The following is a 16184-nucleotide window of genomic DNA, read 5'->3' as shown; positions in this document are numbered from 1 at the left end:
TATTTCTAGCATTAATTACTCAATCATGGCACACCAAGGTTCCAGAAAGACGAGGGAGTATTTATCCACCACCTTGGTGTAACAACGAGACCCACGCCCACGAGGCAGGGGCTGGGGGGAAATGAAAAACCATTGCACTCTACGTGTTCACGCTATTAATCCTTAATTCTTGGGACCATCCCCCCAATACCAATATGTATGTGTTCTTAAATTTACAAAGGAAAAAGGAAGAAAAAAGAGGAGGCCTGCAAAACAATCTATATCATACAGTTCTATGTTCTTTTGCTATATATATATATATATATATATATATATATATATATATATATATATATATATATATATATATATATATATATATATATATTCTCTAAAAAACAAAAAGAAAGGCTAAAATGGTTAAAACAAGAAGATTCATCTCTCTGTCATTAATCTTGCGTTTCCTTTAATTCTTTCTTTCTTCAACCTTCTACTCCACCCTAACATTAGCCACTGAAGTCCCTGACCGAGAACCGGCCCTTCTCTGCCGCATTTCCTCCAGCATGCCGCAGCCCGAGAGTGAGCGACACATCGCCGGCAGTCCCGAACCTCATCTGTGCGGCAGGCCCCAAGGTGGCGGCGGAGGTGGCCCCGTAGCGGTACATGTCGTTGGTGGGCCCCATATGCACGTCGGGCCTGCAGAGCTCCGGTGCGTCGATGCCGACGAGGGGGGCATTGTCACCTCCTCCTCCTGCACCACCAGTGGATGGATGACCCACCGCCGCTGGTGGCGGGTTGTCCGCGGAGGAGGAGGAGGTGGCCAGCAGGTGGTGGTGGTGCCGGCTGGTGGAAGGTGGGGCCAGAGAGGGGTCCATTTCGGATGGCGCATTGGTGTCCGGTTTCTGGCCTTGTGGCTGCTGATGCTGCTGCTGCTGCTGCTGCTGTGCTGGTGACTGTGCTTCTTGATGGCCTGCCTCACTCGTCTCTCTCTCCTCTGAGTCCTCCTTGGCTTCTTGTTGGTACATCTCCTCCACCATGGGCTTCCATAGTCTGACTCTAGCATTAATGAACCAATTGGAGACCTGGAATGGGTGTAGTAGAATAATTATTTATATGTGATGTCTGATACCTGTGAAGGATGTGGATGTGTTTGCGTGTCAAACGGTAAAAAGTGACATGCATGCAGTGTAGAAACTTTGGTCCGGGAGGATGGAATTGAATGCTGTTGTTATTATGTGGGAGTGAATGTGAGGAAGTATACGTTGTTCCCTTCATTGGTGGACTCGTTTTGACCTGTTGTGGGGAGAAGGAAGGGGAGAAAGAGCAGGTGAAAAGAAATCTTGTAAGAAACCGGACCTCAAAATCCACTAGTGATACCTTCAAGAAAAATATGCTACCGATTTGTTCTGTTCTTTTCTCGGGAGTGATGTAGAGGAAAAAGCGATCGAAATATTATTGGTCCTTGAAATTTGAGCTTTGTCTCAACTATTAATTGGTGTGGAGAAAAGATAAGGAATATATATATATATATATATATATATATATATATATATTGGTACAGAAAGAAGAAGAGAAATTCTAGTTCGATTCACTGAAGTGATGATGCAGCAGTGCGTGCGGTACAAACATTTCACTACATCTACTGTTCTATCTAGTTGCTTTGACTGTGTATTCAAGTGCAGCCAGCGAGTGGGATATATTCAGAAGAAAATTAGAGAGAGAAAATATATATATATACACACATAACAAGAAGAACTGAAGCCCTTGGGAGAATTACTATTTTTTGGGCAGCAATTATTCATGGGTTTCCAAAAAGCTGGAGTCTCTTTTATTATTGAGGGAGAAGAGGACAGACCTGATTTCTGGATAAACCTGTCTGCCTTGCCAACAGATGCTTATCTGCATCACTTGGGTACCTGAGAACAAAAGCAAAAGAGAGGAAAATGACATCAGGCCTGCCCAAAAATCCATAGCTAGGGCCATCTCTATTCACCAATCATGCGCAACCATAGATCCCTGCCTACTTTTGTGAATTAAATGGCAAGCGAGATGAGTTATTAAATGCCGTCCCAAGAGCTCTTCTTGTTGTGGCATCCATGTATATATTAAAAGGAAAAGGAAGCTTTTGCCCAGCTTTTTTGGTGTAAAGACAATGCCTCAGGACAATGCATTGCTGAATCTTTTGATAAAAGTAAACCCAGATTACAGAAAGTGTAAATCATTTACTGCTTGCAGTAATTCTTTTTAAATCACAGCCAAGAAAGTAGACGGACAGGACCAAATGCTTCACACTGTTCACTTCTTGGAGAGCTGTGCGCACGAGAGCAAAAGTTAGCGAGTGAATGAGAGAGGAAGAACAGTGTCGACTGCATTGCTACTGTTGCAATTTAGAGAGGACACCAAACGCAGTATGCTAAACGGCAGAGGAGAGAACAAAAGGCCCCCAAACTTTTGACACATCTCACAGTAGTGTGTTGGTAAAAGAAGTTGATGAAATGCAGAAATAAAAGGGAAGCATGTTCATTGCTGAGCATGATCAGTACCGACTCGTGAATCAAGAGGATCAGGACGACAGGAAATGAGATGCTATATCGATCGACTACTGTAATACATACGATACAAGAATATGATGTGCAGATATGGAAGGGAGAGAGCACGTACGGGTGAAGGAAATGCTCAAAAAGCCAAGCTCTCAGAATATTCACTGAGCGTTCGGGAAGGCCGCGCTGAGGCCTCCAAGCCTCCTGTTCCATCATACCCATCTGGTGGAAAGCTCTTTGCTGCCGCAGGGTTTGGTCTATGAACCGAAGCCTTGGGGTCTCCCCCTTGGTCAGGCCTGAGCCGCTTCCCGCTTCCTTGTCGCCAAGGAGCTCGCATGTCTGCTTCAGTTGTACAGCGATCGCATCCTTGAGACACCGGAAGTGCCGCGACATGGCCTTCTGGGCAAGCGCGGTGTATGGTGTCGCAGCCCCAAAGCCCATCACGGAGTCGAAGGAGTTCACCACCATCTGCATCTGGTCACAGTAATGGTTGTATCTTCTGTCCACCTGTGGAGCATGATACAGGAAATTAAACATTAATTGCCATCAAAACTGCTTTGGAAATTAGGGAAACCATCACAGGCTGATCTATATCAACGAAAAATTATGACAAGTCAAAAATGAGGTCGATGAAGCCAAATCCAGTACAATAACTATCCTTTGTTTTATGCGCGGTTGCTTCAATAATGGAATTGTGGAGGGAGAGGGCTAGCGACCAAAATAAGATCCACCCTGAAGTAGTCGTGAGCTCTTTTATTTTGGAAGCTTAATAATTAAGGCGTAAGGTCGATGAAAACCACATAACTGGACGGTCGTCTTGCCTCTTCTGCATGTGGTGCTGTCTCACCATGAAAACGTAGCAACATCGCAGCTAAGTTTCCTCGAAGAAAAGGAAAATAGAATAATACATATGAGGCGATGGCGGAGAATTAGATGAACTCAACGCTGTGAAACCTGTTAGCTCTTAGGAGATGGTTATATATATGGAACGGTGGCATGATGGCAGCGCCAAAAAAAGGAACCAAGGAATGCTGGAAGCGAAGGGTTTTTCGCAGTAGTAGGATGGTTGTGTGGAAGAGCCTCATAGTGCCAATACACATACGTAGGTGAATCTCTTTACCTGGTGGGTGTGCCAATAAAAAATTATAACCACCTCGCTAGGTCAACTCAGATTGAAATGAATTGGCTTGATGAGCAGTGTTACTACGAAGGGTAATAAGATACTTTTGGAGTTAGGAGCTAACAACAAAACTTGCTGCATTATTGTATAGGACATGGAAGAAGACGACTAGAGTGGGCCTTTGGGTGGCGATCTCTCCCCAGATCAAAGGCCAACATTTCTCATTGGAACTACCCCTAATAGTATTCTACCCCACCTATTGGTATACATATCATTACTCATAGATAAAATCCAAAGTACAACAAACACTATCGAAGAAATCTCATTAAAAAAGACCTAAGATCAACTCAACCACCTCGTTTGCACCTGTAGACTCCAACCCCATTTGCCCGCCGGCCTTCCCTTTCTATTCAGGATGAAGAATCCGGCCAACTTGCCGGAATTCTTGAGGCTCTTCCGGTTGTACTCATAAAACGGAACAATAGGAGGTAAGGCTCCAGATGCGTGTTTGTGTGTGTGTGTTTGAGAGAGAGAGAGAGAGAGAGAGAGGACAGTGGTAAAGTAGAAAAAGCTGTGTCATTAGAGAGAGAGAGAGAGAGAGAGGGAGAGAGGAGGGAGGGGGGGGGGGGGGGGGGCGCGGGAGTTTAATACATGCCTCGTCAAGCATGGATATGAGCTTGGCCTTCTTCCTCTGGTATTCGAACCTATCAGCAGGAGACAAAGGAGGGAGGTCCTTAGAAGACGAAGAGGACCCGGCAGCGGCGGCAGAGCTAGAGGCACCACCACCGCCACCATGGATAGGGTTAAGGTTAGGGTTTGAAGAGCTGCCACGGTGCCGCCCTATTCTGCTCCCCTTCAATTGGCTCCTCCCAACACTGCAGAACTCTTCCAAGAGCTCCTGAGCCGCCCTCGCATACTTGGAGTTCCTGAGCACATTCACCACTCCCATCGGCCCGTACTCAATGTGCACTGCCTGGCCGTGACCGTGACCTTGCAAGTGTAGCGAAGGGGGATGGTGCTGCTGCTGCTGCTGCTGCGTTTGGTTGTTGAAGTAGAGCACCCCATCTCGAACCCTCAGCTCCTCGGCTTTGGGCATCTCGAATTGCTGCAGCGACGACGACAGTGATAACGATAGCCGCTGGCTCTCCCCCACTGCCCCGCTGAAGGATGCATCGCCGAAGGACTGGAAGGCTTGTTGCTGGTGGTGATGGTGGTGGTGGAGGGTGGGAGGAGGAGCTGGCGGAGGTGGAGATGGAGACCTTTGGTGCTGCTGCTGCGGCGGTGGCGGTGGCTGCAGCGTGGGGTTCATGAGAAACAGCTGCATGGCAGCTGCGGAGTCAGCGTTCAGCCCCGAGATGGGATGCTGCTGCTGGTGGCTGCCATCATGGTGGTGCTTCACTGTGGAGTCACCAAGGGAGCTCAAGTTGTTGGTACCGCCCAGCACCACTCCTTGTCGGTTGGCACCATACCAGTCCCCGGAGAAGCCGGCCATCGGCCCTGTCCTTGGTGTCTGGCGGTAGATCTGGCTGGCGAGCAAGTCAGAAGTGGGGAAATTGAACATCTCGGACAGCATGTTACTGGCCCCGGCGGCTGCGGCGGTGGAGTCGTAGATGCTGGACTCCGCGCCTTGCTCCTCTATGGGGACGAGCGGATGGTCGCCTGTCTCGAAGCCTTGCACTCTTAGCTTGTCCCGCCGGCTTTGCTGGGCGACGTGCTGCTGCTGCCCTTGGCTGGTAGACCGATCGAAGCCATCGGAAAAGCCGAAGATGCCGTGGTGGAAGCCTTGGGACATAGAAGTCGGGGAATTAGGCCTGCCGGGGGTTCTCGAGACGGTCTTCTGTGGGCTGAGGTAGGGGCAAGCGGGCTGAGAAGGTGGCGTTGCTATTCCCATGCCGGTGTGCCGACAATCATCATCGTGGTGGAAGCCACAAATTCAGGTTAATTTAGCTGCACATGGTGATTAATTCAGAAAAAAAATAAAAGAATAAAATTCAGGGACTACATGTTCCCACCGAATTTATATGAAATCAAGATATCGATATATGTGTATATATATATATATGTGTGTGTGTGTGTGTGTGTATGCAGAAGAGCAACGAAGAAAGGGATGAAAGAATTGGAGAACTATTTGTTTTTCCCTTCTCACTCTCTCTCTCTCTCTCTCTCTCTCTCTCTCTCTCTCTATCTATCTATCTATCTTTCTATTTATAATCTCCCTTTTTATTTTTTTTCATCTTTCCCTCCCTCATGGTGGTGATTCCTACCTCGTTGTGTTGTTGGGTGGAGAGGGCTCTAGACTTTGAAGCCATCGTTGTCTTCCTGTGGGATTGAAAGCCTCTTCCGGACCTCCATCTTTGTCTCTCTCTCTCTCTCTCTCAGCTCTTTTTCTTCTCCACTCTCCCTCCTCTACAATCGCCTTCGGAAAGGGAAGAGCAAGATGGAAAAAAAAAATAGAATGGAGGCCGATAACAGACAGACCCCAAAAGAAAAAGGTCGCTGTTCCTCCCTTCCTCCCCCTAAGACAGTAGCTAGCCCTTGTATTTCTATTATTCCCCACCTTATATAAAAATTTGCGGCAATAGAAATGCCTGCAAGGAGAGCGAGAAGAAAAAGGGAAAAAACAAAAAGAGGAGACCCACCCTTTTCTTTTCCCCCAAATTGACTCCCACTCCAGAAGGTAAAATGACCTCGAGATCCCCCCATTCCATGCTGCTCCAAAAGATAAGGGCCAGCCATCCACTCCTTTATTAAAACTACGGTGGGTGGCTCCTCTTTTCTCTTGTGAAACACACGCTTGTTTTTAATAAAACTACCAAAAACATGAAGGCCTGCTTCTGTCATGCCAAGGGCAGAAAACCCTCATTTCCCATTTTTTTTTTTTATTGGTGTGCATGTTGACTTAGGCAGGTCATTAGTTAATGCCTACGCCTCTCTCTCAGTGGCGGGTGAGGAGGAGGGGAGGGGGGGGGGGGTGTTCTTGTCATTCCCCTACCTATCTTCCCCTCCCCCCCCACCCAAAAAAAAAAAAAAAAAAAAAGAGAGAGAGAGAGGAGATGATGATAAGGTTGTGAATCCTAAACAGCCACCATAAAAAGGGTTTCCAAATTTGGGCTCACAATATCTCAATCTTGATCTTGATCACAACATCCGATCGTATCGGATGGTTTGGTTAGACGGTCCTGATGATCGTTTGATCCTGTCGGTTCTTCATAATAGGCGATGATCTAGTAGCACCTTGTTCAATTATTGGACCATCACAATGACCCAGTCTCAATCACATACTTTGATTATTTTGTCCTCGTGGTATCTAAAAATATCAATCGACCTAATCACTGTCCTATACGTGCGAATATGATCCAACTAATTGTTAGATATGTGAAATTTGTTAGAAGAGATACCCAATCAATCAACCCTTAGTTTGGATAAAACTCCAGTGCAATTGTTATGGCATTGAAGGATCGAACGTTATTTTAGCTTAATGTCAAAGAAAGATCAAGTTGATAGCAACGATGATGGAGCAGGTTGCATGTTACCCGTTAATTGCAACCAGATGTCCATAATTTAGGAAAGCAGCAAGATTAACGGTTAGATTACTAAAATGTTTCAGAGACACGAGTAAGTCAATGATTCAAGCCAACGATAGCGGTTCAATCAATGTTGCTACGTTAATGACATACAAATCTCATACTAGATTGATTGGAGGAGAAGGGGACGACCGACCAGAACAGCTGTTACAAGAAGCATGGAACAGAAGTAGGAAGCCGCAACATTTTCGCTTGGTGGAGGGGTGGGCCACGACACGTGAGAAACAGGACAGGTTAGGCACGTGGGAGGGGGAGATGGTTACATATAACTGCCCAGATGTGGGAGGTGGCTCCGTCACTCGGAGGGATGGCCACAAACACATGAGAGGGAGAGAGAGAAGAAAGGAAGCCCGGGCAGCATCTGCAGGAGATTGGCACCATAAGTTTTTCACCGATCTATCAATAATATCTGAGTGTTTTAATTGTTTCATAGGTTATGACCCTTTTGGTACTTCACGAGCTCGGGTGGGGCTTACTTGTTGCTTATTAACTGCGCTAAAAAAGAGGTGGGAGTGATTACTGCGCGTATGAAGGATCTCAACTGCAAAACGGATTGATGGATGACAGGCCAACCTCTGTTTCTCGCGTGTCACCTTTTGGGCTGATGTCACGTGAACCTCACCCTCCCTCTCGTAGGGCTCCCCTCCTACTGCTCCTCCTCCCTCCTCCTCCTCTACCTTGATCCCAAGTCCCAACCCCACCATGAAGAAGGACCACCACAGCACCACCCAACCTCCCACCACCATCACCATCATTATCACCATCACAGTTAATTGTTGCAAGAGCAAGGTGGATGCCCACCATCAACTGTGTTTGGGATCCTGCCAATCACCACAACTATGCCTCCTCACCCATCACGTTGCTTGGGCTTTATAACGCTTAATACTGCTCATACGACAACACATCAACTCCTCGTAATTAGGCGCAAAAAGGAAATGTCAAGGACGAAGTAAAACAAAATTTACCTAACCTTATTAATTTACACGCCATGGACAGCAAGCTCAAATGCTGCATATATATATATATATATATATTTATACACCACCAATAAGAGTATGCCTTCTTTCTTATCGATCACCAATAACACGCTGATCGGTACCGCATATTGCTTTGATAGCTTGATTATTTATTTATTTACTTGTTTATTTGGCTTGTGTGTTGCAAAGCATCGTCATATTGGAAAGATGTTCATTAATGAATGCATGATGTAGCAAAAGGCTAATTTTATATTGTAGCATAAACAATCCCCTTGATGGGACCTTAAATCCCCCATCAGTGATGAATTGATCGATTGCTTGCTTAATCAAGGTAGTCTTTCGTAATCAACTTTGATTAGGATTCGTGTATATTATGTGATCAATACTCATGATTATTATATATATGAAAATAAGAATTCAAGTTATTAATACACAGATTATATTCTAATATAAGTCCAACTTGTGCCTTATTTATACGTCTATAACTTGTTCGGCGAATCTCTATCCTTTCCTATGGACATTATCCATTCTTCAAAACGATTTTCTTTTTTGGTTCCTTTTCTCGAGAGTCTATTTGGTCCAATATAATTTTCAAAAGCTAAGGGGCCATGATTCGCTATTGATTAGTTTGGGGCGGAGAAAAATATTTGAACTGATATGACTTTGCCAGAGAGGCCCCATAAGAAGAGCATGGAGATCTTCCCGAGATCCAATTCCATCACCCACCGTTATATATTCATGCATAAGACATCCTAAATCGATGATCCAACACTCACAACTCAATCTGTTGTGTGTCGAATCATGTTTAATCCCCCATCATTGATTAGTGGATCCAAACTCCAATAAGGATCCATGGGCTGTTCTTCCGTGACCGTGAACGGGACCTTCGAACGACGACTTTTGAGTCCAGGAAGGTGGAGGCAGCTGGCCCAGCTCCAGTATTTTCCTTCCACTAAACATCTCATACTTGTTAATTAAATTTTAAAGAGAGAAAAAGAAAAAGAAAAGAAAAAAAGAAAAGAAAAAAAGGAAAACCGGAACCGAAATTAGGTGGTAACGGGGGGCGAGGGGAAGATGCCGTCGAAGTCCGGCCCGGAAAAGAAACCGAGAAGAAAGGGACAAGCAGGGGCAGCGGGCCCCACTGCGATGCCATTTGCCGCCTCGTTACGGAAACCGCGGGCCCCGCCTTTTCCAACCCATTTGTCACCAACCGGGACCATCTATCTTCCCTTTTTTTTTTTTTTTACCTTTCTTTTGTTTTTCTTTAAAAAATAAAAAATCCCTTCCAAAGCAATATACATATACAGAGAGAGAGAGAGATGCCGATATAGATTTTGATAATAGGATTTGCATTACCAATTCCAGATTAAGGTGAAAAAATGGTGGGGTCAATTGGAGAACAAAACCTGAGATGAAGCCAGCTGCTCGTCACCATCTACCTACAATATAAATATTCCGGAGATAAAAATCGTGCGAGCATGGCAACAACAACGATGCATTATTGCACCAGTCTTTTAGTATTGGTAGGTCCATCCCGCGTAAAAAAGAGTTGGGACTTGGGCTCGCACCTAGACATTGGGATGGGCCATGTCCGGAAAATGACAGCCTGCGTGCTCTGACCTACAAGACTAATTCAGATTCATTCCTTCTTCCTTTGAATCGAATGGATCCATAGCAGTACAGTTAGCTAGCTCGGGTTATAAAGCAACGACACGCTCGATTTCAGCCACACATCCATAGTCTTTGTTGTGGCTATCCACTTCACAATACTAAAATATCTACATTCGTAATACTAGTTTTATTTTTTTCCAATGAGAAAGGGAAATTAGGTGACTGGTTGCCTGGCAATTGGAGAAGAAGGCGACACTTCAGGATTCGAGACAAGGACATCTCATCCTTCCCATTAATTACAAACTTTTTTAGTTTAATATCTATTCAAACATACAGATACATATGTAAATGATGAAGTTTATATATATATATATATGTATATGTATATGTATATATAGGAGAAGAATGGTTGCTGTTGTTTGTTGGAGTATATAATGAGATGAACGGGCAGTGCGAGTTTGACACTTCAAAAAGCCATGATGGCTATAAAAAGAGTGTGGAGACAAAGGTTTTGGGCGCACCTTTCGTCGGTTGAAGCGTCAAAATCGCACCACATCTCACCCTCTCGCATGTCACCACGACCACGCTTTCTAACAGTAACGCTGCAACAACACCCTGACGCTAAATAAATAAATATATGAAGCTGATCGAGTCCATTCGGAAGATATAGAATGCAACTTGTTACCAGAAAAGAATATAGAACAGAAAAATAAACACACAAGAGAAAGATAGGGGTTATCGGAATTGGACCGGAAATAGTAATATACATGAGAAAAAAAAAAAAAAAAAAAGAGAGAGAGAGAGGTTCGTACAAGAATGGGTCAACGCTCCCCCGGTCCATCACTTTCTCGGCAGTCTAGACCAGACCGTATGGCAAAGAATAATGGACAACTAGGACTCAAGCCCAAAAAAATAATAATATTATGTGAAGCTTTAAAAGAAAGGAAAAAAAGGGTTGGGGGGGAACAAAATCTAATGGTCAGCCGTACACGGAGGAGGGTGCCTAATGATAGGAGGGGAGACCCCCAAAGCTATGCGTCAGTCTTAATGATAAGAGAGAGCTTGATTCCGGCGCTACCCACTGATGCTGGTACAACTCATTCTATTACTCTACTGGTGCTGGTGGCACTAATTTTATTTCTCTGTTCATTTTCAATTCCTGGCTTTTTGACAGAGCGCATGTGACTTTGCGAGAGGCCGATGCCCTGAAAGCTGTCTCTGATTGAGAGCACTATTGACCCTGTCTTGGCATCTTTAGACCTTGTCATGTTGCATGGGTTGCAGACCTTCAATGGTTTTGCTCAGGTACGTCACCCTTTCTTTCTTTCCCCTACCCCCTTTGGGAGCAAATATGTACGTTACTTTCTGTAACAGCAGTATAACGTCAAATTGTTCATGCAACTACAAGGACGTAACCATGCAGCTGAGATCAATTACAAAATTAACATCAATAGGCCTGACCTGCCCTGCAAGAGGCATCACTATCAATCGACTGCATGTCGTATGCCTTGTACCTTTCTCTCTTTTTTTTTTTTTTTTTTTTTGTGTGTGTGTGTGTGTGTGGGATGGGGTGGGGGGGACAACAGAGGGGCAGAGCCAAAACTGGGATCTAGGGTAGCAAACACCACAAGCATCATCAGCCAATATACGACTCAGGGCCGGTGGAACAGCACCCTGGTTTTCTATATATGACTCGTATGCCTTTGGAGTGGTCTAGTTATTTGATCCGGTAACTTCGCATGTGTTTCGAATTTTAGGCGCTAGCCAAAAGCTGGTAGTTTGTAATCATTCCATCCTTAGAAATTTTCAACAAGTGCTATACATTAGAGACAATATAGGTGTCCCACGTCTGCACAGCTAAGATAGCAAGATGAATCCATACGAGATATCGTTGTCCCATACAATGATCAAGGTCAAGGATCAAACATTCAGGAAAAGAGAAGGTAGCAATCGATAAACTATTCCATGGTCCTACTGGAATATAATTACCGACATTGCCTTGTCCAAATAAAACTATGGAGCATAAGCCATTTGTTATCAATCATTAGATGTAAGGTTTTAAGTACAATTCTAGCCTTTGAATATGGTTGAAGATAACATGTATTGTTCTCAAAAGAACCGCCACAAGCATTGGAGAAAATATCAATGGAGGTTGAGAGACTTAAGAAACATTTTTCCAACAGAAGAGACCACCAAGACACAGCTAATCAATCAAGTTTATATACATTATGGAATTAATTTTAGTCCATATTCTATTCAACTCGGAAATTCATCATCTTTCCGAACATAACTGAAACACGTTGGAACCAATCTTAGCTTATAACTCGAGCCAACCAATTATGAGAGCTCACCATCTAATTGCAAGCTGACTATTCAAAGCTTACCATGTGACCGACTCAGAAGGTGCATGAAGAGTCCTTTGCATTTGAAGCTCTCCTTCCTTCAACTGGCAATAACCAGCACGGCCATGATCCCTATTAATTATTTTCAAACAAATGCAATATACCAGCAATCCATATAGTCAAGAGAGTGCAGACATGATTCGCAAGCGAAATACATGGGTCATTAACATAACAACCAATATATGTGCCGAGCTACTCAACAACAAACTCCGATCCTCATCTATACATACTGCATGATCTTAAAAGCTCTCCAAGTACTAAAACTTCTTTTAACTCCTTTACACCGCCCTCTCCCACTTTCTAATCTCCTTCTGTTCCCTAAAAATCGTGTTTGATTGAAATATTGGAGGATTCCCTGTCAAATATAGGGCTAGTAAAATATGACGCGTTCCGTCAATTCGATCCGTATTCGATCCACTATAAACAAGTTTGGATTTAGGCTAAATGGTTCGGATCATAAACGGATCAATCCGTTTAATTCATTTAATAATGGGTCGGATATGGATTTTAAATATCTGATCCATTTAACCCGTTTAATATTTAGGTTGGATTGAGTCAGATAATCCATTTAATCTGTTTAACCTGTTTAACTTATTTCTGATCATTTAACCCGATCTGTTTAACCTGTTTAATCTATTTAAGATTCGTTTAACATATTTAAAACCTGTTTAACTGTTTCTGATCCATTTAACTTGATCCCTTTAATCCATTTAATCTAATTTAATCTATTTAATAAATAAGTTAAACGGATCGGATCGAGTTACCTGTTTAATAAATAGATCGGGTTCAGATTTGAATTTTTGATTCATTTAACAAATAGGTTGGGTTTGGATTGATCATTTTCTGATCCGATCCGTTTATAATCCGATCCGTTTATGACCGATCCGATCCGTTTGCCACCTTTAGTCGAATATACCCTTAGTGGATGGACTTTTATGTCTTTGCTGTTCCAATCGAATCTACGAAGTTGAAACCATCGCTGTCTGAGCACAGCGGCCATCAGATCAACACTACAAAGACGTATGGCGATCCTAATTTGATCTTTCAAATGTGAACGGTGGATGAGCCAAGCACTCCATTGCCCCATCAGCTTGGCGCTTTGCTTGAATTGGTTTCCAGTGGCAATAATAACTCAAAGTTCGCAGAAACTTTAATCTATTTAGTGGCACAAAAAGCTTACATAAAGAACCAATAAAAGCTTACACATAGGGAGAATGCAAAGATTTACGGAAAGGAAGAATCTTTGACTACCGTGAGATTTATTTTTTTAGGGCGCGCTACAAAGTAGGGCCAAATACATGAGCCGCTTACATAGAAGCAAGGGTGGGGAACGCGAGAGAGGGGGTGTATGGGCATGAGAAGGTAAAGGTACGTGGTGATGCGAAAGCTGTCATCCTGGATCCTAGTACGGGATGACAATTGGGAAACTGTAGTGCATTGGAAAAAGGAACAGGTCACATCGTGATCACGCTACTAGCTAATCACTGCCAAGCCCGACCGTACCCATTTGATTTGGCCATTATATATTTGCTGCAATCCCCCAGGCTTTGCCAGGTCCCCTCCTGCCTCTCTGCACCGTATCCCTGCCTTGGGTCCCTGCCTTGACCCGTTAAGCTCCACTACATATTTAAAAACATGCAGAAAGCTGTCACTCACTGGCCTTCGTTCCAGTAATTAACATCCAATGATGGAACCACATGCCCCGCACAATTAAGAATCCGTTTGTTTGTGAGTCACTACCACCTATGTGTTACTAGAATTGTATGTCGCATTTGTTAATTGCATTAGCTATGTATACCTGCAACTATTTGATTGCATAGCAATTTGTTCGTGTGCCAAACCAGAATAGGTGGCTCTATTCCATTTAAAAAAATACCTCTGTGATATTGTTCCAATCTTCAATCTTGCCACTTGTCTTATGATATTTACCTTGAAAAAAAAAAAAAAATCTAGAAGACAACCATATGTACCTTTCTAACTATGTTAAATTAGATACTGTAGTTGATGTCATGCCCGAATTCAGCATTTGGGTTGGTCATGTAGTGGTCATACACTCCTTATAATAAGACCCTAAAGAAAATATAAGATTTTAAAATTTTTTATAATTTCAAAATCTCATGAACACTATTGATCTCAATTTACAATAAATATTATATGTTAACAATTAAATATCAAACTTTGTATAATTTATAAAATTCGATCATCGAACCAAAATTGATGATGTCTATCTAATCAATCATTTAAAATCGATATCTAAACCTTAGTCTGGTACAAGTATCTTGTAACTTTGAAAAAGAAAAGAGGAGGAGGATTGTGAAAATAGTAATGTAAAATATAATTTGAAAATAACAATAAGTGATATCGAAATAAAAATATAAGATATGAAATCCCTATCAAATAATCAGAATAATTCAAACATCCAAATAAATATGTATCAAGCATCTGCTATATTTATTTTGTCAAAAAGATGTATCACCATATGCCAATAAGTAAACTATTTTATTCAATATTAATTTCATATATTATATGATCTATTCCTTTATCACAATTTTGATTTCATAATCTTTTACTTTCTGGCTTTAATTGGATCAGATCATTCTTTGATCCATGACTGATCAAATTTGTAGATATAAGTCCGTGGTAGCTATCTCCAGCATAAGCTCCTGAAGGCTATCCTACGTATAACTTCATAAAAGCTGTCTCAGATATAAGCTGCTAACTCGCTATCCGATACATAAGTCCATAGAGGCTATCTCAGATATAAGCTTTCTGCCAAGATCCCAAGCATAAACTCTATAGGTTATCCCACATACAAATACATGGAGGCTGTCCAAGGTATAAGTTTTTGACTGACTATCCAATGTATAAGTCTATGAAGACTGTCCCAAGTATAAGCTCCTGACTGACTATTCATATGGTAAGATTATTCCAAATCATATCTCTTCCATCCAATTGTTACATATTAATTTTATCAAATCAATTTTAATTTATAGTATAATCAAAATAAGCATATCATATCCATATAATCGTATCATCAATAATTGGTATACATATATAATCAACACATAATATACTCATATCGAAAAATCATACAAGAACAATAGTGTCTCCAAGTAAAGATAAATTTATTAACACAAATTGCATGATATAAAATGAACAAGACAAATCTAACAATATAAATAATATATATAATGGTGACCATATATATAGATTCTTAACTTTATTGATGACAAACTCGATCATACTTGTTTATTAGTCTATGCATAGCATAAGCAATCAATCAATCAACATATCCAACTCATCATCAATCAAACATTAGCACAAGAAATAATAAATTATTATTAAATTTTTATTTTTAAAGTTCTAATATCTAAATGTTTTAATCCCCAAATTTTTCGATCCTACCTAATACATGACTCGTTAAATAAGAAAATTCAAGATTGATCTTGATCTAGGGATTAGAGCATCAATCCCCTTATTTAGCATATATTCTTGATTAGATGACCGTATTTGTTCACAAAATCAAAGACGGACATAAAAGAGATATGTATATGAATAAGAACAAGACTAATCGAGTGACAACACTTAGGATTCGAATAGGTTAGGATGGTGTGACCCAACTCATCAGGTCAAGAGATTGATAACCCATCTAAGTAAGGATGGTAGATCAGGGATTGTCAAATGTGAGATTTAAGATAGTTAATAATATTTGGGAGTACATCAATTCTAGTTTGGGATCTACCAAAATCAATCCATAGTTCAGATAGAAAAAATTAGAGGTCCTCCATTAACCCACTAAGATATATAGAGAGAAAAAGTCAAGAGTAAGAGAAAATAAGAGAGATAAGTAGTGGAGAGAGAAAGAGAAAGAAAAAAGAAGAAAGAGAGAGAGAGTGGTGAAACTCTCCTCTCTTAATCAAAACAGGAAAAATTCACCCCCCCCCAATCTTTTCCTCCCCAAATATGGTCAC

General features: G+C 42.1%; 1 protein-coding gene across 1 annotated transcript; it reads right to left on the bottom strand.

The window, feature by feature from the left end:
• Window positions 1-399: 399 nt before the first annotated feature.
• Window positions 400-6047, bottom strand: LOC105055829 (uncharacterized). Its single transcript, XM_073247300.1, has 5 exons — window positions 5904-6047; window positions 4295-5586; window positions 2641-3026; window positions 1835-1895; window positions 400-1061 (listed from the first exon to the last, which is right to left on the bottom strand). The coding sequence occupies exons 2-5, from the start codon at window positions 5528-5530 to the stop codon at window positions 486-488; spliced, it is 2259 nt and encodes a 752-aa protein (XP_073103401.1). The 5' UTR covers window positions 5531-5586; window positions 5904-6047; the 3' UTR covers window positions 400-485.
• Between the last annotated feature and the right edge of the window lie 10137 nt (window positions 6048-16184).

The sequence above is a fragment of the Elaeis guineensis genome, chromosome 13 (assembly GCF_000442705.2).
Source record: "Elaeis guineensis isolate ETL-2024a chromosome 13, EG11, whole genome shotgun sequence".
Classification (NCBI taxonomy): domain Eukaryota; kingdom Viridiplantae; phylum Streptophyta; class Magnoliopsida; order Arecales; family Arecaceae; genus Elaeis; species Elaeis guineensis.
The sequence above is the reverse complement of the archived record's forward strand: the minus strand, read 5'-3'. Positions and strand labels throughout refer to the sequence as shown.

Coding starts and splice junctions, on each gene's coding strand:
- LOC105055829 (XM_073247300.1), bottom strand. CDS start 5,530: ATGGGAATAGCAACGCCACCTTCTCAGCCCGCTTGCCCCTACCTCAGC. Junction 1,896..2,640: donor TTTGAGCATTTCCTTCACCC/GTACGTGCTCTC, acceptor TTTTGTTCTCAG/GTACCCAAGTGATGCAGATA. Junction 1,062..1,834: donor CAGGTTTATCCAGAAATCAG/GTCTGTCCTCTT, acceptor CACCCATTCCAG/GTCTCCAATTGGTTCATTAA.